Source organism: Filicampus tigris, chromosome 9, assembly GCF_054856515.1.
Source record: "Filicampus tigris isolate MCC_2025a chromosome 9, RoL_Ftig_1.0, whole genome shotgun sequence".
NCBI classification, from domain to species: domain Eukaryota; kingdom Metazoa; phylum Chordata; class Actinopteri; order Syngnathiformes; family Syngnathidae; genus Filicampus; species Filicampus tigris.
In genome coordinates, this window is record NC_141225.1 from 2,489,344 (window position 1) to 2,513,934 (window position 24,591).

At 39.7% G+C, this 24,591-nt stretch overlaps 1 protein-coding gene across 9 annotated transcripts; it reads right to left on the bottom strand.

Moving 5' to 3' along the window:
• Nucleotides 1-5,283: 5,283 nt before the first annotated feature.
• zbtb40 (zinc finger and BTB domain containing 40) lies at nucleotides 5,284-20,616 on the bottom strand. Of its 9 annotated transcripts, none has more exons than XM_086041863.1 (13): nucleotides 20,476-20,616; nucleotides 19,873-20,064; nucleotides 19,334-19,367; nucleotides 18,998-19,214; nucleotides 18,624-18,805; nucleotides 14,633-14,864; nucleotides 14,201-14,545; nucleotides 13,087-13,293; nucleotides 12,791-12,955; nucleotides 9,160-9,374; nucleotides 8,891-9,047; nucleotides 7,716-7,942; nucleotides 5,284-6,046 (listed from the first exon to the last, which is right to left on the bottom strand). In XM_086041863.1, exons 1-13 carry the CDS (start codon nucleotides 20,496-20,498, stop codon nucleotides 5,837-5,839), a joined length of 2,406 nt encoding a protein of 801 aa, XP_085897989.1. In that variant the 5' UTR covers nucleotides 20,499-20,616; the 3' UTR covers nucleotides 5,284-5,836. The 9 variants fall into 9 exon arrangements, with proteins under 9 accessions (XP_085897989.1, XP_085897988.1, XP_085897986.1 ...); XM_086041862.1 differs by having other exon boundaries at nucleotides 18,998-19,217; XM_086041860.1 differs by having other exon boundaries at nucleotides 18,998-19,189; nucleotides 19,334-19,425.
• Between the last annotated feature and the right edge of the window lie 3,975 nt (nucleotides 20,617-24,591).

Below are 24,591 nucleotides of genomic sequence, written 5' to 3' on the forward strand. Positions count from 1 at the left end.
CTAAACCTGATAAAGATCATCTTCTGATAGAAAATTTGAGCCCTATTACGCTTTTAAACACAGATTATAAAATTCTCTCATTGGTATATGATAAAAGATTAAAAAAGGTCTGGATGAAATCATAAAAGTGAAACCCAAACTGGATTTATGTCAAATCGGCATATTAGCTCAAACAGAAGACTTGATTTACTAGATTACTCTGATTATATTGACGAGGACTCTCTTATAATTTTTCTTGATTTCTACAAAGCCTTTGACACGGTGGAACACTATTTTTTATTTAAAGCTCTAAAACTTTTCGGTTTTGGTCAAAATTTTCTATCGACTGTTGAAATGATTTATAAAGGTATTGATAGTTGTGTCATGCTATATCCAAACACTACCAGTGCATTCCCGGTTTCGAGGTCTGTTCGCCAAGGTTGCCCAATATCTCCTTTTTTGTTTTTAATTGTGGTGGAAATACTTTCCTTGTATATCAAGAATAGTACAATTTGTTTGTCTATTTTTGATAGGGAAATTAGATTGACCCAACTAGCTGATGATACAGCATTAATCCTTAGAGACAAACAGCAAATTCAACATGCAATTTCACTAGTCGATGACTTTTCATCCGCATCTGGGTTAAAATTGAACAAATCAAAATGTGAAATTATCTGTTTATAGTACCAAACGGACGTACCAGCTTTATGTGATATCCCAGTTAAAAAGTGTGTTCAGTATCTCGGTGTTTATGTCTGTAGCAATGTTAAGGAGCGCCAAATACTTAAATTCTCCCCCAAACTACTGAAAACTAAAACAATATTAAACGTATAGCTTCAAAGAGACTTATCAATTTTGGGAAGAGTCCTTTTGACTAAAGCTGAAGGTGTCTCAGGATTTGTATACCTAGCTTTGTCCCTTGATGTTAGTAATCCCACAAGTAAGGGCATTGATATGGAAAAATAAGCATCATCATCTGAAGAAGACTCTGCTGTCCGAGCCAAAAGCCGAAGGTGGATTTGAATTATTGGACTTTATGGACTTGAACTATACATTTAAAGTGAAATGGTTAAAAGAATGTATAAAAACTCAAAACAGGATCCTTATGGTATTTTATCCCATATCATATTTTCAGTAATTTAGGAGGTCTTCAATTCTTACTATCTTGCAACTATTTATGTAGTGAAAATACCTGTTAAATTGTCAACATTTTATCAACAAGCTTTGTTAGCATGTGTCACTCACATAATTTTCCCCCACATAAATCTATTATTTGGAACAATGAATGTATTCTTAAAAGGAACAAATCACTTTATATGCAAAACTGGATTGATAAAAACATTATTTTCGTGTAGGATTTATTTAACTGTGATGGTCAACTCCTTAGTTATGCAGACTTTTCAGCAGAAAAAGCATTCCCTGTTAAATTTAAAGAATTTCACTCAGTCATAAAGTCCATTCCAAGTGGAATAATAGAATTAATGAAAGGTTATAAGAAACAAAATGAGCAACCTGAAATTATTAATCATCTCTATGGTATTGACATTTTAAGTAGTAAATGTACCAATAAACATATTAGAGAATCTCTGTATAAAAGTAAGAAAATAATGCCTCGTGGAACATTTTTTTGGAATGCTCAATTTAGGAATATTAACTGGAGTAAAGCGTGGCTTGTTCCTTTTAAATTCCTCATTACAAATAAAGTTAGAGAAATACATTTAAAAATTCTACATAATATATACCCAACTAATATACATATTTCACGTTTTGCAAATATTGATAGTAAGTGTTCTTTTTGTAATGCTGTACCTGAAAGTGTGACTCATTTATTTTTTGATTGCCCCATAAGTGCTACATTTTGGAAAGATTTTGAGAACTATATATTGTGTAAAACTACGTACAAGATTACGTTGAACAGTCAACAAATTATTACTTTGTTTGAATCTAAAGAAAAAAAGCTGTGTACTATTGTTAATTTAGATGTTTTGTTGGGAAAATTTCACATCCATAAATGTAAATTTCTAAATTCTACCCCGTTATTTAAATTATTTTTGATTGACGTAGATAATTATTTTAAGTCTCTTGATCTAACAAATAATACATGTAAATCAATAATTACCACACACACAGAAATGTTTAAAGAGTAACTCACGGTTATCGCTGTTTTGAAAGGTGAATTTATTGTTTTTATTTCATATGATTGTAATTCTTATTTGTTTTAATGTAAAATTGTATTTTTGATAGTTTTGTATATGTATGCAAAGATGTTAATTGGAATGCCTGATTACTATGTTGTACTCTGTTATCTATATTTGTTAAATAAAAAAGAAAAAATACTTGTGCCTGCTTGTGACGTAAGATAACGTTCTCGACGCCCATTGGCTGTTGCCGACGAGGGATGGATCGGCTTATTCAGGCTTTTGAATTTTTAATGTTATTCAGTCTCATTTGAAACAAATAAAACCATGATCATGGTTTTCTCTCATGCATAGGTGCTACCACAGAACATTACAAATATTAATACATATACAACTATTATAATATCCAAAGAATATTGCAAAGAATTGGGTTTCTTCTTCGATCCGCTTTTATTTAAAGCCCATACAAAACATTTGGACTAAAACTTCTGGGGTTCTTTTTTGCACTTTGTAGTCTGAGTGTACGCAGATATTAAGTAAACACGTGCTTGTGTGAAACAGTGTACCCGTCAAATGGGTAGCGTAACTAACTTTGAATAGCAATATATCAAGCAACTTAGGTAACTGCGGAGAAAAGGAAACGGAATAACATGCAGCCACTGATAGTCAGAAGAAAAATAACTTACCAGAGCAGACAGTTGCAGAACAAAATAGAAACCTGAAATGTTGTCTGTGCGGTATTAGCCATCTAGTCTGATCCATCAGCGTTGTTATTTATGTTTAGTACTAACTGTTCATTTTGATGTTTGAGATCTGATTATTCAAATTCATCATTTTATGTGGCCTGCGAAGGCAAATCATGTGTTGACTTGACATGTTTCTTTCAAATTGGCTTCACTTTTTACACTATGAAGGATCTGAATCTATATGAATGGCTTTATATTGGAATTATACATCGCATAATCAGTTCAAGTCTGAGAGTCAGCATGCCCTGATCTGAGCACGGGACCAGCTGGTGAAGATCAGCCCCATAGGCAGGGCCAGCCAGGCAGGAGACCAACCCTCATTATGTTTAGATTTTGAAGACAGTATGAATGTGAGGGCTGCATGTTAGACCGCGCCCCTTTTCTGCCTTCGCCCGTCTCGGGTGAGAGCATTCGCGAGGATGGAAAAGCTGCTCAGATCTGATTATTGGATGATTCCTGGACTTCAGCGATGGTAAAGAAAACTGACCAGAAAATTCAATCGATTTGTGTGAGTCTTTATTTATATTGGATACCTTCTTCAAAGATAAAACGAACATGCATTGAGTAAGTAGTTGTTCTGTAAATTGCTAATTGGGCTTATGGACTCCAGACCTAAAAAACATTCCAACAACTACATATGAGGTATTGCAAGCATTTGTTACCAATCCATCCTTTAAAATAAATTGAAAAGAGTTGAAAAAACTATTGTCTTCTGATTTCAGACCGTATCCATCAATTTATGTAGATGTGATAATAAAAGGTGATCATACATTTCTATGGGTTCACTCGTAAAGGCCCTCCATGACACCATGACGATGACGTGGCCCACGGCAAAAATGAGTTTGCCACCCCTGATCTAATTGAATACACCTGCTTACCTTACTCCAGTTGAAAACAAGGCGAATTAATCCAAGATAGGACACAGTATGGTCATTTGAATTAATTACAGAAACCTAAACTGAAAGCCAGTTGTACTGTTTTCATTTCAAATATTGGCAGTATTATTTTTTGTTTGCACTATTTTGCACTTGGGAGTTCTAACATTTAATTCTGATTCAAATAAATGTTATCTTAATTCATATTCATTTTGCCGCTATATTTTAAATCAATCCATCTTCTCAAATAATCCAATTAAACAATTCCAAAATAATTCATCTACAAATTTATTAAAACCATTTTTACCTTTAATTTATGTCATGATGAATACCATGACAGTGAAGGGATGCAATTGATATCAATTTGGGCTCTTTCACTTCTCTATGTGGAGTAAAATCAGAAATGTTCCAAATCCATATGTTACACATTTTAAACAAGGTTTATTTCTATTCAATGTTTATTTCTATTCAAAACAATTTGCTACGTTTTAAACTGTTAATTAATGTGTAGGTGCAACTTTTTTTTTTTTTTTAAAATCCTGAAGAACCTTAGCCATATACCAACTAAGGTCAGCACTAATTCTTACCCACCAGGCTAAAACGTGCTTGAAACTACTTAGCACTTCAAATCTGGTACGTCCGGCATGCGTGTTTGTGCCGATACCAACTCAAAAACGGTGCACTTCACCTTTTCTGGCCTGCTTCGAAGAGGCAAATACAATTGGTGCACATGCAAACAGGTGTCAGCCAACTACGGCTAACGTGAGTTCACTCATCGCCATTTCTGCATGACATCTGTCGCATTGTCATGTAGAGTAGAAATAAACAGAAGATTATGAATAGCACTAAGCGCACGGCACACTCCGTATTAATGGACCCAGGCCCTCGTCTCCAGTTGACATTTGGCAGCTGTTGACTTGCAGCGACGGCTATGAAAAGCAATACAAGTTGGGGAGGGGCGGACCTGTAGCTTGATCAACAGTTTGCAGATCGCCAAAACACCACCATTTGTATCCAAGTATAAAATGACGCTTCTATTTACACTGTCACTTTGTCCAAATACTTATGAGCCACTAAAAAAGGTGGTATGCAAAACACGGCTGTTTTGGATTTGCAAATTAAAGCTGAAAGTCTGCAATTCAAACAGATTGCTTTGATCGCTTTATTTAAATAACCACCACTCATGTTAAAATAATAAAACCACGGTCATTATCCAAATAATTGGGTACCTGTTTTGAAATTTCACAAGACGACGCAACATTGCTCTGTTAAAGTGAAAGTCAACGCAAACATTTTTTTTCAAGAATATGTTCTTTGTAAGCCCACTAGTTGAAACAGGGCATTCTGATAAATATTGCGTTTGTGCAGTAAGTGTTAATCCACTCGTTTTTAGCCATCTCTGGGGGGCGGCCATTTTGTCTTCTGTCGACTGAAAATGACATCACAACTGCTCACAACGACCAATCACAGCTCAGATTCAGAAAGCAGGTAAGCCGTGATTGGTCGTTGTGAGCAGGTGTGATGTCATTTTCAGTCGACAGAAGACAAAATGGCCGCCCCCAGAGATGGCTAAAAACGAGTGGATTTTGCTGCTTAACTTATATTCCACAAACGCAAAATGTATCCGAATGCTGTGTTTCGGCTACTGGGCATGCTGGGAAAATATTCATGAAAAAAATATGTTTGGGTTGATTTCTACTTTAATTAACCCATTAAGGACGGGAGCGCATAACCGTGTTTCTCCCTTTAAAGCCGGAGAGTGTATACGTCATTTTCTTTTTTTTAATCCAATTCTCGGTCTCTTAGCCAAAGAAATGCATCAGAATATACATTTGACGTGCCCTGAGTTGTCGGAGCGTATCCCAAATTTTCTTCGGGCTTTAATGGGTTAATTAGTGGGGGAATTTAGCCGTCAAGAGGTAGATTTCTGGATCTCGGCAAAAGACGCGACAAAGTGAAGCTACTACATTTAGTCGGCTTTGTTGACAACGTCGTTTCTCCACTGAGCAGCGGCAAATAGGACCTTTAGGTTGACCTATATTGCTCAAAGTGTGGTGAGCTTTGGCTATGGAACCAGTTGGAGATGGACAGAAAACAACTACAAATCCGAGGGTTTGGCTTCACAGATGAATGTAACTGAATTGTTGAGCAGATCGTACATGTTGACCTCCACCACCTCGGCTGGGGGGTCGCCTTCCCCTTCTCCCGCCAGAGCCACAAACACTTGCTGGCTCACGGACGCCTGCGGCTGTTCCTCGCAGTTGGCCGCCTGCGCCGCCTCGCCGTCTGGTTGATGCACGGTGATCACCTGATTGGGGAACAAAAGCACAGCCCAGCATTATTTGGGAACATTTCCCCAGCAGCTCTTGAAGGATTCATTCTGTCATCACGTGAACATGTCAGGAGATGTAAAAACGCCCTACACATTCAATAAAAGCATTCTAAAATGCTTGATGAGTGAGATTGGCACAAACTGAGACCAATGCTGTGATTTACTAAAGTGCTGCCAGATGTGTAAATTCATTCTTATTGCACGGTTGAATGAAACGTTTTTGCCTCTTTATATGTCAAACTAAAAAAAAAAAAAACGAAACTCTCAAAAACCTGACACGCTACAAAAAAAATTAAAACATTTTTGAAATGTCAAAAATTCATTTAGGGACACAGAGTGTCAATTCACCTGTTCACATACCTGTCGGTGTACTGAGTCCTTCCGTTGTAATTTGCCCTTACAATCTTACACAGTAGAGATTATTTTCGAACGGCTGCTGTCACGTGAGCAGAAATTAGCGATGTATGGCATACATGTTTGAAAAAAGGGGTTTTCACCTGTACAAATTACGCCAAAAGTGTGCAACTTGACAAGTATGTGGTCACCCGTGGACACACAAATAACTTGAATCTGACTTAATAAATACATATTTCATCCAAAATAACCAATGAAAATCAGATGTTGCTTTTGTGGTTCAACAGAATTATTTTCGAAAAACAAACTCATGGAACAAAAACGACAGTAGGCTTCCACTCGCACAACCTTTTGAGGCAATCCCTACAACCAAACCGTCTTTCTCAAATACCTTGATGGTCTTCAGATTTCATTGTACAGATTCAAGACGCGCTGCATCAGACGCCGCAAAGCAGCCCCAGACCGTGTTCTTTGCTTGCTATGCTTCATTTTTGCGGCTGATGCGCCTTGCCAAAACGTTGCAGGTTTGTCAAATGACAATTGGACAAATTTTATAGTCTCGCTTTTTTCATTGTTTTTTTTCCTGGCCATCTCTCATTAAGTCCACTTTGGTTGAAACAACGACGGCTGGTGCGATGTGGCACTGATGTGCAGTCCGCTCCCAGTATTGGAGCAATTCCTTTTTTTTTGGGGTGTATACGGAAAACCTTTACATCTAGATGTGTTAAAAAAAAAAAAAAAAAAACTCAGGAAAGAGCACTTTTTCTTTGAATCTACCCACTTTTCAGTCTCCGCCTCAGGTGGTGAAATGCATGCTTTTACTGAGTTATGGTCCAGTGATCAACTTGACCTTCCACTTTTCCCCCCTGATGAAGTCCTTTGTTGTGTGTTTTGGGTCATTGTCTTGTTGCACGAGGAAGCGTCTTCCGATTAGTTCGGATGCAATTTTTCTGAAAACCGCCAGTCAAAATGGTTTTGTAGACTTCAGAACCGATTCTGCTGCAACCATCATGAGTGTCGTCGTCCTGCTTCCCTTCATCCCTCAGAACTTTAAAGGATTTCATTCTAGGATGTCAAACCCATTGTAGTGCAGGGTCCACATAGAAACATTTTATGCCAAGTAGGCTGCACCAGTGACATCACATGCTAATTAATATACATTTAAAAAAAATCTGTCATTTTGCACAACACACAAGCTCAGTAGACCAACTATTTTCCCAAGTATGTTCCAGCTAATGGCTGCGTTTTCTCAACCCAAATGTGATTGTGTGCTATGCGAGTGAGCTCTTACAGTGCGCGCGCTGGAGGCCCCCTCGCCGGCCTCCTCCTGTGTCTGCTGGGCTTCCATGCGGCAAGAGAGGAGGTGCTCCTGCAGCTCCGCCTGGGACGTGCTGACCAAGGTGCAGAGGGGGCAGATGAAATGGTTGCCGCTCGTCGCGTGCTGGTTGCAGATGTGCTCCTGCAACTCCGCCGACCCACCCAGCGCCACTTGGCAGTGGGCGCAGTGCAGGGTGGATGCTGCAGGGGAGGGAGAGAGGGAGAGGGGAGAGGGGAGAGAGGGAGAGGGAGAGGGAGAGGGAGAGGGAGAGGGAGAGGGGGAGGGGGAGAGAGAGAGAGAGAGAGAGAGAGAGAGAGAGAGAGAGAGAGAGAGAGAGAGAGAGAGAGAGAGAGAGAGAGAGAGAGAGAGAGAGAGAGAGAGAGAGAGAGAGAGAGAGAGAGAGAGAGAGAGAGAGAGAGAGAGAGAGAGAGAGAGAGAGAGAGAGAGAGAGAGAGAGAGAGAGAGAGAGAGAGAGAGAGAGAGAGAGAGAGAGAGAGGGAGGGAGGGAGGGAGGGAGGGAGGGAGGGAGGGAGGGAGGGAGAGGGAGAGGGAGAGGGAGAGGGAGAGGGAGAGGGAGAGGGAGAGGAGAGAGAGAGAGAGAGAGAGGAGAGAGAGAGAGAGAGAGAGAGAGAGAGAGAGAGAGAGAGAGAGAGAGAGAGAGAGAGAGAGAGAGACACGTGCACACAGCCAAGAGAAAACAAAGCCACCAATAAGTACAAAAAATATATTTGCCATTTTTCAGGGAAAAAAAGACATCAGCTGGCTCCAAGCAAAGAAGGCCGGTGCTTGTAAATTTGTTATTCAGCTCAAGAATGATTAAACAAACAAAACAAAAAAACAAAAAACAGCCTGTTTGAAGAGCAGTTGTCATAATGTTCCATTCCAATCCATTGGGTGGCAGCAACAAACCTTACAAACTGCCTAACAATGAGGATAAAACCACATCGATTTCACAATTATAAAATAAATGTATCAGAATTAAAAAAAAAAAAAAAAAAGTTTCCATTATTGTAATTGGAATTTTTGATCCATCTTATGTTGAATTTGGTCCCATTGTGCCAGTGTACTTCACATGGCCGCTTGATCATGTCATCGCTAACATTTTGCAATGCCAACTGACAAGTTTGATTGCTGAATGCGTTTGTCACCTTCATGCTCATCTTGTTTGTGTTTGGCCAGGCTGGAGGCACAGGGGAAGAACCTGAAGCAGACGTCACACTGAACCAGAGTCTTCAGTTGCTGTGTTTGGTTAGCAAATACCTCCGGGTGGTTGGTCCTATTATGGTACCACAGGCCCGACAGTTGCTATGGCAACACAGAGGGAACAGTTACAATTCCGAGTACCAAGTCGCGCGGGTGATGAAACAATGACGCATGCACACGCCCGCCTCGGCCAACACGAGGGAGCCCACCCTACCTGGTAAGACTTATTGCACAGGTTGCAGACGTAGGGTTTGACTCCAGTGTGGACGGACTTGTGTTTCTCCAGCAATGCAGCGCTGGTGAAAACTTTGCGGCATGTTTGACACTTGTGCAACAGCTTCACGTGGAGCTCCTCGATGTGCTTCTGATGCTCCTCTAAAGTCTGGAAGCTGAGGCAACACTTCTGACAGTTGAGGGGCTGCGACATGTCTGACAAGAGGCAAATAGAAAACAATCTTTGTGTACACTCTGTTCGGGCTTAGGCAAAGTTCACGATATCAGGACTGGGTTCCTACACCTTAAGGCCAGTTAAATTCTAGACTTTTTATGCCATCACAAATTAATGGAATCGATACGCCTAGCGATTATTCCATCGATTACTCAGTGAGTCGCACCCCCCTTATTTTTAGAACTAGGGCTGCGCGATTATGAAAAAGAATATTAATCACGATTCTTTTGTTAATAATTGAAATCACGATTCTTAAAATAATCGTTTATTTTTTGGTACAAAAAAAGTGCAAAAAAATATATATACATCAAGACAAATAAATGTCTTTGAAACACTATAATTCTATAAGTTCCTTTAGGAGCAACATTTTACAAAATTTGTTATTGAAAAATAAAATAAAAGGTGCAAATGTATAAATTCAAGTATGATTTCCTTGCGTAAACAAACAGGGTGTTGGATATAAATGCATATTAATAACCGTAAACGATTATGACAATTCTGTAATCGTAGAGCGTAATAGTCATAATTGTAATTGAATTTCGATTAATTGCACAGGCCTATTAAGAACCAATTATTCTAATGATAATTCAATCATGTAAAAATGTATTGTTCAATGGTAAAACAAATGAGTACAAATCAAGCAATGTCACAGGAGAGGGAGTGATGTACTCACCACTCTTTTTCAAGCTACAACTTGGCTATTAATTGAGGTTGCTTCAGGTTCAACATGGCAATTACAAGTTATTCATATTACAGCTGCAAATAATGATTATGTTCATAATAGAATAAAAAAAAAATTTCACATACATTGATGATCATTGTTCAGTCACTGGTTTGATCCCTAACATTTTCAGAAAATGGGGAAAAATGTTGGGCTTTGTTTTCCAAAGTAAAAGCAGATGTTTGCAAATGTCTTATTTTGATTCACCTCAAAACATAATCAGTCTGCTTTCATGAAGCGCTACAGAAACCAGGCTGAAATCAGGATTTGAACTTTTAAGTTAAACAATGGTTCTAAATGATTAAACCAATGACCAAAATAGTTAATTAATTTGACGATTAGGGTTGGGCATTGTTTGAATTTGGGCGATTCCGGTTCCTAACGATTCTCGATTGCGATTTTTTTTTCCCTCAAATATTTGTTTCATGAACTTTTCTACTGTTTATGAATTTTCCTTTTATTTTCTCAATTGATATTTTTGACAAATTCATATCAAACCTATGAGCTTGAATTATCCACAAGAGAGCTTCATTTTGGAGCACCTCAAGAAAATACAATACAAAAATGCTACTTAATTAACACCCATGGGCAAGACAAGTGTGCAACTAAAAAGAAAAACTTGTGCTCGATGCGGACATTAAACATATTTCGTATAATCACACGATTCTGACTCACTGTACTGTCGGCGTTGTGAGCATGCGTGCGCAAGCACACTAAGCATTGTAGGAAGTCTCGTCGTGGAGGAATTTCAGAACACCGGTAGGTCGACCAAAGAGTCAAAGACGGAACACTCTAACAATTCCACCGAAGCGAAGGTGTTTGATCATATTAGACGTACAAACTCATCTGTGTTGTGTAATGGTTTGCTGGTATGCTTTTATTTTGAAGGGCGTGAATAGGAGTAGAGGCGGAAGTATGTGGAAAATAATAAGTAACTTGATGGAAAACAAACAACTTCTTGCCCTCTGTTGAACGCATATATTTACAGAATACGACACTTTGCACAAGATTATTTTTTTGCGTGTTGCACTGAGCAGATTGGCCTTTTTTTCTTCTTTTTTTTTTTTTATGAAGCGCAGCCACACTTTTGACCTGTGTCGAACATTCACAATTATCACACCCCGCAAACATTATCCTGTAGTCCTCGTTGCTGTCTGTGTGACGTCGGCAGACTCGGCACTTGCTGCTCGTGGGCGCGGCGCGGACACACATTTCCTATTGGTTGTACTACGCTCGTGACTGTCGATTGAAGAGCCATGCTCACACTATTGGTACTTTGTTTTGGGCGGCTCCGCGAGACGGATTAGGAATCGAAAGGTGGCACTGACATTTTAAAACCTGAACGATTAGAAGTGCTAGTCCCGGTTGTAGACTCGGTTCCCGGTGCCCAACCCTATTGATGATCGATTAGTTGTTGAATAATCAATTAAATTTGACGGAGAGTGCATAAATGGCGTGCATCTTGCTCTTCGGAGTCCCAACTAAAACATCATCACTGTTTTGCTGGTTCCGTTTGTAACCCAGTAGAGAAAACGTAATATTTTATTTTAATGCACCATTTTACTTTGAAAAACATTTATTTTGGTAAGAGGAAGTGTGCATCGAGTTCACCTTGGCTTTTTCGTTCTTTTCCGCTTGGATGCCCAACTGAATGGTTGTGTGACAATTTCTTTTGAGTGCTGATGCTAATATACCGTCTCGTGTGAATCCCAGCGGGGACTGAGGGTCCATGACAGTTCGACCGTGTTCATACTAGAACGTCGTCTTGGCTAGGTTTTTTACCTTGGTACAGACATCGTACAAGAAGATTTGAGAAGATTCATTCTCATTCGATGGCGAGCCTGTGCCCAGAACCCCAACTGAGATAAGAAAACCTTCTTCACTACCCTTTGAGAAACGTCACGTGGTAACAAACCCAACTACCACTATTACACCACTTCTTCAAGGACTACCTAAGACTACAAAAAAAGGACATTGACTGACTAAAAGACTGAATATTACTGAGCTCAGTAGGACTCGGGTATTATTTTTTTCAATTGTGAACTATGGTACCACATGTATATAGATGCCGGATAGTTTTTGTTGTTTACATTTAATACATTTATTCTTGTTGCTCAATTCTGTCTCCAGCTATTTCATTTGCACACCTGCCCTTACCACTATTGTAGCCTTCGAAAATCTAGAATCTGGTCCAACTTACTTGATATCAAAATAACACTATCTTTGAGTAGTCGGGGGCTACACGTTGTTATGATTGCGTGATGTAACAAGAGTCGTTCTGTAAATGATCTTTTTTAGAAAGTTAAATTCTTTCGAGATTTCTGACTATTTACAATAACATACTTACTACGTGACTCAACGCCTATGGACAATTTAGAGCCTTTGTCTTGGCAGTCTTTTGGAATGTGGGTGTACCCAGAGAAAACCCAACGTAAGCACGGGAAGAGCATGCAAACTCCACACAAAAAGCCAAGAGCCCATAGTTGAACCCCAAACTCAGAACTCTAAAGCACGTGTGACAGCCACTCGTCCACCGTGAACACTGCAAACTACAACCACAATAATCAACGTTTCCTTCAATAAAGAGCTCTCTGCCCCTTTCTATCAAATCCAAGCCTTACCATCCTTGTAAAGAGCACAACCCATGACGAAACAGACAGTTTTGTGTGTTCTTACTGTGGAAGGTTTGCAGGTGGACAGTCAACCCACTGGCCTGGCTGTGGCCTTTTCCACATTCGCGACATACGTAGGGCTTGTCGCCCGTGTGTGTCCGCACGTGCCGCGTGAGCTCGATTGACTGGGCGAAGACAGCCTTGCAATACTGACACGCGTACATCTTGCCTAAAAGAACACAGCAATGACAGCACTTCCATAGTCATGAATCTTAAAAATTTGACCTGTGTGCATTCAACTTGCAGTCATGATGTAAACGCGCCACGATGAAAAGTGCATGGCGTGTGGTCATGCCTCACCCTCAGAGTGTTTCTTCTTGGTGTGGTAGGCCAGCGCGGCGGCCACTCGAAAGCTCATGTCGCAGTGTTTGCAGTGGTAGGGTTTCTCTCCCGTGTGGAGCCGCATGTGATTCTTCAAAGAGGAGGTGGCGGGAAACTTGGCGCCGCATGTCTCGCAGGCGTACGGCTTCTCCTCAAAATGCTCCGTCCGCTTGTGGTAAATCATACCTGAACAGTAATTATATGCAAGGAGCAGAGACACAACAGCATGACATGAAACAAAAACTAATGTTTTCATTCTAAACGATTGGCTTGCGTTGACTACAACTCCTCCTGCTCTGGACAGTGCTTTGTTATAAACTACAAGCCAAAAAAATATATAAATATGCATATGTATACATATATATATATATATATCTTTTATATATATAAAACTATCTTTTGAGATAGATAGGGCAAAAGTGTTTTATAAAATATATGAAGTCAAAGTTCTAATTATCTTTTTTTCTTTTTGCTGATCTGAAATACAATCCGATCCGTGACTCAAAATCCAATTTGAACTGTACCAAAGTCAATCTCCTGGTACTCATTATGTGCACCCCTGCTAATTGTCTTTGTTTGGAGACAAGCGAATTAGTGGCGCATGTTTAGCCAAACAGGCCCATGTTTCACACTGAGTAAGTATCAATATGAAACATTATAAAATACTTTTTTCTTTGTGTCCTATTCAAGACGTTATAATACAACGTCATTCTTCTATGTTAAAAAATGCTTATATAAACAATATAACACTTATATTTTTATAATAAACATTTTCACAGTTTCAGCTGGCGGTGTGCCGCGGGATTTTTTTCAATGAAGTAAATGTGCCTTGACTCAAAAAAGTTTGAAAAACACTGCTCTACACTGGCATTCTGTTTTCTCTCTCTCATATTTCTGATGTGTATGTTGGATGCTGATGTTGCGGGTGCTCGACTGTTTCTTCCGTACACATCTCAAAATGGGATATGAACTTAAATGCAATTACTCAATCAGCGTGGACTGTTATGAAGACATGCATAGTGCAGCCAAAAAATAAAAAGTAAACCTGTTCCTTATCTGCTACTATTATCCTGACGCGTGAGCAAACACTCACCTGATGGGTGTGCGAAGGTCCGCCCACAGAGGTCACAGGCTACCTTCTTCTTGTCTCCTGCATTACTCGGGTGAACCTCGGTCAAATGACGCTGTAAAGCCCGCTTGTTGGCCAGCTTCATTGGGCATTGTGGACACTGCAGCTGACAATCCTTGGACATGGAGCAGCGCTTCATATGGGCCATAACTCGGCACTTGTAGGCAAAACTCTTCTTACACCAGCGACAGCAGTAAGACTTTGAGGATGAAGAATATTCATCTTTGTCTTGCACCTCAGGCTCTTCTATGTTGCTTTTCTCCAGCGTTATTGCACTTTTGCTGCTGCTTTTTTCCACTTCCGAGTCAGCTGTGAAGTTAAGACAAATTATCAGCACAATCACCAATGCGGCCTTTTTTCTGTTTTTCAGTTTGCTTAAGTGGTGTGTCTGCTCACACAATATTTCTGCTGCTTTACTTCCAGTCTGGTGTCCATCTGGCTCCTGCGTCTTCTCCAACTTCTCCAGCTGCGAGAGCAACGACACAGGGAAAAAGGAGGGAGCTCCCTGTTGGACACTGCAGAGCAGTTTCAGGACAGCTTGCTCACTAAGAAGTCCCTTCTCCACTTCGGCCAACAGTTTACTCACAACTGAGTGCGGGTCAGCTTCTTTACAGCATTTGCACACCAACTGGCAGGAAAAATCATAATCTCATTTAAGAAATCCTGTCTGTTTTCATTGTTATGTGAGAGGCCTTTGTAAATTTTTTGAAGCAATTTCTACCACTTTGTTATACAGTGAACCTGAGTTCATCGCCGGAGATATGTTCAAGACTACGGATAGACCGATTATCGGCCGGGCCGATTATCAGCGCCGGAATTCGTGGTTTTGACGAACATCGACATTGGTCTTTTTTTTAAAAGACTGATGGCCAATAATAAATTAAAACTGTGTTGAAATCAAAACAAAGATGAATGAAATTTTAACATCTGTCATTTTGAGAAGTTGGAGGACATCATTTACTGTAGAAAAGTATTTGGAGCTCCTGTTTAAGTTTTCCATTTAACTTTTTAAGGCATGGTGATGACCCTGAATACTCCCTGACCTTTTTGTTATATTATATATCTATCTTTCCCCCCCTGAAATGAGTAAAAACAAAATTAAAACTAAATTCCCCCAAACTAAATTCGTTTTTAAAACATGTTTTTCATGAGAAAAACTGCACTCAACAGTAATTTATGTAGAAAAACAGCCGAACATAAAACAAGACTATTTTCACTTTCAGTGCACAAACTGGCTGTGAGCAGCAGAAGTGCTCAATACTCCTATATGCTCAGGAAATCCAGGGCCACCGCAAACTACAACAGCAAAGATGCACAAGAGTCAAAAGACCGCTCCCTATAGGGTTGCCAACTCCCTGAAAGATAAATAAGGGACACCTAATTGACGGGGACGGCCGACCTGACCGCCTTCAACGAGGGATGGTCGTATCTATACCAAAATATCGATATTCTGATCCAGAGGCCTCAATTTTAAGTATTGATCCTCAAGATAAAGTAGTGATATTTGCAATTAATTCATATATATATTTAGTAATCTATAATTTAGAGGATTCTATTGTTATCCAATCAGAATATTCACTACGTGTTGCCAAGGGCAAAGAGCTTTCTGCCTTGGCAGAAACGTCTTTGACAACTGCAGGGTAAAACTCAGAGCAAGACATGTCATAGTTGAGGCTTAAAATGAGCTCACCTTTAATCAGTTCAGCAGAACATTTTCACATATTTCTCCACTTACTCTTTACTATATTTATAGTTTAAGTGTAGTATATCGACTGCCTGTACAGTAAGAATTATGCATATCTGTTTGGACTTGTAGTTAATGCAAGACTGTGTGTGTGTATTCTTTATCTATTATTTATCAATTTATTACTTTTATGTATTATTAATCTATTTAACATACTTGTCAATCAATTGTACTTGTTTATTCCACCCCAAAATTATTATATGTTGTTTGTCCATACAATGCTGCCATTCATTGTACGTTCCCATATTAACAGGGGTGCACATCCTTTTTTTCATGGATTACTCACATTAGTACCAGGAGATTGACTTTGGTACTCACTAGTGGTTCAACGGATCACATAAGTCACGGTTCAGATCGGACACGGATTTTGAGTCAGAGATTGGAACTATGTTTCGGATCAGCAAAAGAAAAAAGGAAAAAAAGATGATTTGAACTTTGACTTCATTTATTTTATAAAACACTTTTGCCCATTAAAAAAAACTACTAATGCTTAATTAGCATTAAATCCATTTAGGATTTAAGAACGCAATATAAGGAAGGATACTTTGTTATTTTATACACTGTACCACCTATAAAATAAAAGTGTTTTTATACAATAAATGAAGACAAGGATTTTTCTTTATTTTTTTCCTTGAAGTGCAATTTAAGGCACCTTCCTTTACACATGGACAGCGCATTACAAAATAATCTCCACAACATTGAAAAAGAAGTTAAAAAAAAAGAAAGGAACAGCTGTTGAAGTACCAGCCAGGCATTTGTTGCTAATGATAACAGCTGCTTGCTACTAACGCCGGAGACTTGTGTCGTATCATACAATGACAGCGTAATTAACTAGCGGTTTGTTAGCGACCTAAATTCGCGACTGAATATGACTTCGGGATAGCGTTGCGTTGATGTAGGTGGCAAATTGCGATGTCGAAAACGGAAGTCAAGTTAGCTATTACGCCACCACAGAGGTCAACTTCAAAGTAAAAGTCTTACTAAGGCTATTGTATGGGTATCAATGATGCAATGTATTATTTGGTAAGCTTTATTTTGAAGTTAGCCTTTGCGGAGGTGGTGTGTTACAGAACTGTTGTTCCATTAATTCCATCGACATTTTACACATTTTTTACTCTGACGATATTACGCTACAAAGTGCGTCCCTTTACAACTCAATGCGGGACGCGTACTTACGTTGCTAAATACGGGACAATTCAGTTTTTACAGGGACGGTTGGCAACCCTAGCTCCCTACCAGATGCCCTCTTTATCCGCTTTGAGGAGCCCAACAACAACACCCGCAACGTCAGAGTCACACCACTACCCGATGACACGCCCCTGAGGTTGTCCCCAGCATAAACAAGGAGAACCCTGCAAAGGATTACTGTAACCTCCGCAAACATGCAGGCCCTGACAATATCCCAGAGTGTGTAGTGAGGGACTCTGCGTTATCCTCACACCCACCCCACCCACAACTACAAAGCCCTTGTAAGTACAGTGTCATGCACATTAAAGCCTCTTGTATGTTTATTTTTGCTGCATTCCCATCTTGCTGCATCTGCGTACACGTTCAAACCATGAATGAGCATTTCCCTTACCTTTTTCATTGTATTCATTTCATCTTATTTTGTTGTTGTATTTTTTATTTTCACAAGTCTTGGGACTTACTGAGCTAACCTATAAGACCTAAGACATTGTATTCTGTGCCATATGTGGAAATGTGAGTTAGTATGACAATAAAATTCCTTTATCCTTGAATCAACATTTGCTCTCCACATAAGCCGCAAACAAGGAAAATGCGAGCACAAAACACAAGGGTACCTTAGAGCAGGGAATGCTTGCAAGTGTTTGAACATGTAACCAACGTAATTTTTTCGATAGGGTTTTTTTTAAAGGTTGGCAAGATGTTCACAAACTGTTTTAATGGTTGCAAACAGTTTTTCTTGTTGCAAAGACATTTTTAACATGTTCAAAATTTGATGGCTACAAGAAAAACTGCTTGTGACATGTAAAACCGTTAGCCAATGGCTTGCAAATGCCTTTGGAACCTTTAACGAACCCTGTAAAAAAACAACACTCGCTACGTTTGCAAGCCTTCACTGCTCAGTGAGATACCACCTTTATGTAGTATTGTGTGGTTTCACTGCAAAATAACAAATGTGAACTGATGGTGGCCGCAAGATATTAAGTGTGTTCCGACATTTATCGGTGGGGGTCTGAAGCACATTAATATCTATTTAAAAAATCCCCCAAAAATCTAGTATCTCATAGAACTCATAAATCAAGGTGCTCATATCTAAAGGCACCACTGTAGAGTATAATAAACAGGTAAAAAGCCACGAAATATGAAGAGTGACCATCAGAGTTCCTAAATTCCAGATTTGGTTTCAAACTCGCATTCAACACTGAACCCGGGAGATAACATGAAAATTTTTTTTTTCATGCTGAAATTAGTAGGTCACACCCACTCTTTAATTATTCCACACACAACTTAGTAAATCAGGCCCATGGTGTACAAATCTTAATTCTAATTAGTCCATGTTTGGTTCACACTGGAGCTCATGGGCAAAGAGGTGCTACAGGCAAGTTTGATTTATAATTTACCTGTTTGAGTAGGAAGAGCTCCAGTGTGATGTAATTGAGACTGGATGAGGATGGATACCTGTCTCTCCTGTTCCTCCAGACAGCTGTGAGCTGATTGGCTCAAGATCTGAACGACATCTGGGACACTAGCAAGTTGCTCGGTCAGCTGAGATGAGAGCTCCAAAGAACTAGGCGTGGTTTTGGTGGCTGTTGCATGGTCTTTTACTACTACACTTTCTGTGGCTTCGTTTTCTTCAGGCCCTGAGAACAGATAGTATGACATGGAATCTTACCCATGAACAATATTTACAATACTTGCTTTTTTGTTTTGACAGTTGGCTGTAGTGGATAGCTTTGGACACAATGTCCTTAAACACAATGTATTTTTATCTTGAATACAGTAACCCCCCGACCCCAAAAAAAACATTATTCGACATGCATTTAGAAACTGACCTGGAGACTCTGAACAGATTCTTTTACATAAAGGCTCCTTTTCAATTTCATTTGTATCTTCACATTTATTTTCCTCTGGCTTTTCCTCCACCTGGATCCCAGCTTCAGCTGACTTGTCCTTCCTGGGCGAATCAACTGAAACTTCAGGGTTTGGGTTCTGGAGTTTGTTTTCCGGGGTGAGGGTTGGGCTCTCTGCAGAAGGGGTAGAGCCTAAGGGCTGCTGGTTGATAATGTTGGTGAGGACATTTTTAAAGCTCACGGCTACATCAAACATCTGCAGGTTGTCTGCAGCAGCGATGATGCGGCTGACGTTATGTTTTCCCAAAGGTAGCTTGCCTGTATAGACCATATCCAGAAGACAGCTGAACTCCTGCGAGGAAACCAAAGTAGTGTCGATGGAGACAGTATCAGAAAAATTCAGCAGCGACCTAAAGGGATACAGATGATTTCTTTTCAGTCAGAACCACTTTTTCTTATAATTCTGGGTACCTTATGTGAAAAAAAAAAAAAAAAAACTTGCACATTAAAGAAATGTTTAAGAACATTTATTAAAGATTAGGACGCAAATGTACATAAAAAGTAAATGCAACTGAACATAATTTAATTGTACTTGTATGAAAAGTATGTACTTTGAGTTGTATCTAACATTAGGCAAAGTTTGAAAATTAAGTTTGGTTGGATATAGGAAGGTTAAAACAAAAGTAAGCTTTTGTGCTTTGGCTATGGGTGTACCATAGAACCGAATGATGGAATCCACGTACCGTTTCCCACACTTTGACTTTCAGCGCTAAAAACTATTCAAGCGCTTCAGATATACCATAAATGGAAATGGAATATATCTTAATAGTAGGTCGTGGGAAAAACAAATACAATACCTGAAAAGCATGCTGGAAGCTGCGAGCACCAGTTTATGTGCACGGTGAGGGTTGTCTCCCACTAGGACGGTGCAGTCACAAAAGTGGCCCTCCTTCCGCAGGGCCCACAGTTGCTGCATCAACTGGCTGCTGTAGTTCGGGAGTTCGATCATTTTGTTTATCTGCTCCGCAGAAGAGGAGACTTCCTCTATCCTTGATATGGAGAACATTCTGTTAAATGCTTAAAATGTTTCAATTTGATTTTAATTCCACAATATGAGTAAAAATACGGACTTGTGTTTTATGTACGGATTGAGGCAGTTGCTACGAAATCACTAACTCGGGGTCACTGTTCTGAATTTATAAACAGTTGCAAAACCTCCATTCTCAAACATGTGAAAAGAACTTGGTGTATAAAAAATAACCACGACTTGACATAGGACACTGGGCCAAAACTACAGGAGAGCGTTTTCTAGTTTCCCCACGTTAAACGCAAACTAGCTATAGCTACGGATGCTAAAAAGGCAACGAAGGCTTAGGCCGTTGGGGACACGATCGATTTAACGATGACAAAAACGACCACAAGCACCACACATGATGCTCTTATTCAATGATTGACTTTACCTTGATTCATTCAAACGATCCATTTCTTTATTTAAACATCGTTGTTCGACAAATGCAGATCGCCCAATAAAGCTTCGCAGATTTTGAACATGGCGACAATCGTAGCGGCACAGAATGACAGCATTTCCGGTTAAGAAAAAAATTCTTACACACACACAATACCTCGATGTGGACACGCCCCTTTTAAGATGTGTGCCTACAGCGACACGAAAGTAAAGGGGCAAAATTGTCAGCGCAATCCATCTGAGGGCGGCAAAATTAACCGAAACCAGAAAATGGCGGCACTATCGCTTGTGCACACGCAGAACATTTGCGAAGGGTTTAAGGGCGTACCATTTCACGTGTAAAAATGTTTAGACGTAAACACCTATTTTTTAAGAATTAATTATCTGTATGATCTGATCTGAATAAGAGCACACCTTTTGAGATAGACATTAGAAAACTTATTTGAAGATTTGTTGAGAAATTAGAAATTATTATCAATGTCTTGCTTTGCCTTTAAAGGGAAAGTTGCCCCTTCCAACATGGCTGCCGCGTCGGCATGGCGGTTAGCTGCGCTGCTACAGCTCGCTGACGTCTTCAGAAAGTCACATTTCCAAATCTTTATGCCACCTTTTCTTAACCTTTGTGTTATACCCATCATGTGGTCCAAGATACATTTAAGGCGGTTCCCTTTTGACACAGAAAAGGACAGTATTGTGTCAAAATACTTTACCGACAAAATATTTGCGTCAAATGAAATAAAAGTATCTGGGACTTGACCTACAAAATATTTGCTTCAAATGAAATAAAAGTTTGTTCAAATGAAACACAGATTCTACCCATGTAAAGTGTTTCTACAACGATTGAAAAAAAATGGAATACCAATTATTGTTTGAGTGAAGGACCCCTTAAGATGTTTTTAATTGGAATGGAAAGATGTCGATATTTTTATGTATGTACCCACATATTAACTTTGAACGTATAAAATCTACCTTTGAACAAATATTGTGTGATTTGTGAACAACTCCAACTACAAATCAGTTTGATTATGAATATTATATTGGTTAAACGGCATAAAAATAACGTTTACACAATATATTAGGACCATTACACAATCCATAAATGTGAAAGGCATTAAATTCTTGGATATGTGCTCTTCATGATTTACTATAATACGATACTGTCTTTTTTTCCACGGATTGTATGTTACCCCCTGGGGATTGTGTTTGTAGGGTCTGTGTTTTCTCAATAAATAATGAAAATAAGACTCTAGCTTGGTTTTGTCTCTCACGGAAAATGAGATTTTAAGCAATTTCATATTTTGCAGATTATTTTTCTGTATGACTACTCAAGTCCAAAGCAATTTTGACACTGCGCTACCTCAGCGTGAAAGGCACGGCAGCAAGAAAAGATGATGGTGGTGGTCATTCGCCCCTCGGGCCATGAGGTGTTCTGGTAGTTTTACGTGAATTAGAAACGAGGAAAAGAAAAAAAAAAGGACAAAGTCTTTTGTTTTTGTCCATATAAACAAAGCAAGAGATAATAGAAAAGTATGAAAAAGGGATGCGTTTGGTTGATCTCGCCAAAGAATATGACCGTAATGTATCGACAGTCGCCACGTTATTAAATCAGTTCTTTACAAAACGCCAGGCAAAAACCACTTCTGAGATAGAGAACCAAAGAGGGCAAAAAGTGATGAGGGCAGCAATTAAAAGGTAAACGACCATCATTTTAATTCTTTACTCAATTCATTATTTTTTTACATTATGCACAACTCTCATTTATTGTGCAATAATCTAATTGGACCATATATTTGTTACATGTTTTGATGCATTTTTATGCTTTATAAAACATTTATGTCTGAATATTGGGGGGTTTGGAACATATTAGGGCATTTACAAGGAAAACACGTCCCAACTTACAAAATTGTCTACTTAAGAAATTTCTTCCAGAACCAATTAATTTCGTAAGTAGAGGTACCACTGTACATGGATAACAATTTAGACCTTTTCCACAGGTTTTGACAAGTGGTAGACTGCACCTCAATAAGATGTTATCTTTCATTGTTGCAAAAGAAAGCCCTGGCTTTGCTCATTCAAAAAAAAGAGTAAGGAAGAGGAGGCAACAACTAGTAGAAATAAAATGGAATGGTGTATCCTTCACAAATCAATCTGCTGGAACTTTGAGCATTTAAACACGTTGATGGGCTACAGTGCCACTAAGACCGCCTGGATCGAGGATCGGAGTTCGACACCCCTGGCCTAGATATATTTCAAGCTGAGCAGGGAGCAGTGTCTTCTTAAACATGTCTGTATGTCACTGTATGTCTGTATGTCATCTCTCATATGTCTCAAAGGTCTGGACAGTGAGCTTCCTCCATTGTCCTCATGCCAATATGTGTAAATAAGTCAGCAAAATAGCGCTCAATCACTCAGCCAGCTCATCTCCTATTGGAGGTCCTTGTCTGACATCACAGTGACGCCACTCTCGAATGTAACATTTTTCAATTTCCAGGTGAATTGACGCGCTGCACTGCCGGCCTCTTACCACATTCCTTGCCCCGCCAACAGGAAGAATGGGGGTGATTCTGCTGCTGGATCACATCCTATCTATCGTTGCTCATTTTATTTAGTCAGTGGTGTGCACTGCTATCTATCAACTTCACAGTTCAAATCAAATCAAATTTTATTTATATCGCACTTTTCACACATAAGATGAAATTCAAAGTGCTGTACATTAAAAACGTCAAAATACAACATAAAAAGAAACACGCTCCCGCCTTCCTTCCCTCTCTCGCAATATACACAAAGACAGACATCCACAAGCACACCTGCACTCACTCACTCACACACACACGCAGACATGTGCACACACACAAACATATAACCTTAAAAAGAGACATGACAAGTCACAGAGAAACCATATGAAGTAAGAGTACCCAAAGGGAAGCTTGTCCACGCTGAGAGGAATGACAGCCCAAAGTCATGGGTAGCACCACCACCACAGAGACCCCCGGGCCACGTCAACCGGGGCGGACCCTAAACAGTTCAGGGAGGTCAGCAACATCTCCCGGCGCGGAGGCCCCCCTTGAGGAAACACTGGAGGTAAAACCTGGATGAAGCTAAAAGACAATGTAATTTTGGTAAAAGTTTCTCTCGCTGACCTTCAGGGCCGATAGGTAAAACCTTGATTTTGTCCTGATTGAGCTGTAGGAAATTCTCTGCCATCCATGACTTAATATCTAAAATACAATTTAAAAGGGTATCAATAGGTCCTGTGTCATCAGGAGACACGCTAATGTACAGCTGTGTGTCATCAGGCTAACTGTGGAAGCTGATGCCGTGACTTCTGATGACATCACCAAAGGGGAAGCATATAAAGATTGGACCTAAAATTGAACCTTGGGGAACTCCGCATTTAATTTCATGGGTTTTGGAGGAACAAGTATCCATGCTTATGAAGAAACTTCTGTCTGTGAGATGGGAATAAAACCAGTTGAAAGCAGTACCGGAGATGCCCACCAGGTTTTTAAGTCTGTTTTTAAGACATAATTATTATGTACAATACACACATGAGGACTGACAATAGATGTTATAGTATAGGCAGCATAGAATATGCATGAGACATGTGCTGATTGACGGTGAAAGAGGCAGTAATTTTGCATGCAGTTACTAAACGATAGCATGGGAGAAGTTTCGCTCTTACTTCATTTGTCTTTTTCTGGGGGCTCAGGGGGTGGGATTGTCCTCTGCTCTCAGCCCATCCAGAGGGAAAATTCCTCATTTAGAGTCAGGATCAGGCTTCGATCAGCATTACAAAAACAGTCCTTGTCCCTATCTTTTGCTGCCTCGGTTGAAAAGCACGATGAGGGAGGTAGTCGGATTCTTGCCGCTTGGGTCCCATCAATCACCCCGAGGCGGCCGAGAGGCTCAGGACAAGATCCCCGTGGGGTACATGCATGCTCTCAGCGTCATTGTTATTTTGATCAACTGATGACAAACACTTTGTGGCTTTTAAAGCTAAGTCAACCCAAAAGTTTCCTTTACAAAAATATGTTGTATGCAGCCAGACTAGTCTAAACACGGCATTCTGATTAATATTGTGTTGGCGGAATATGAGTTCAGCAGTAAAATC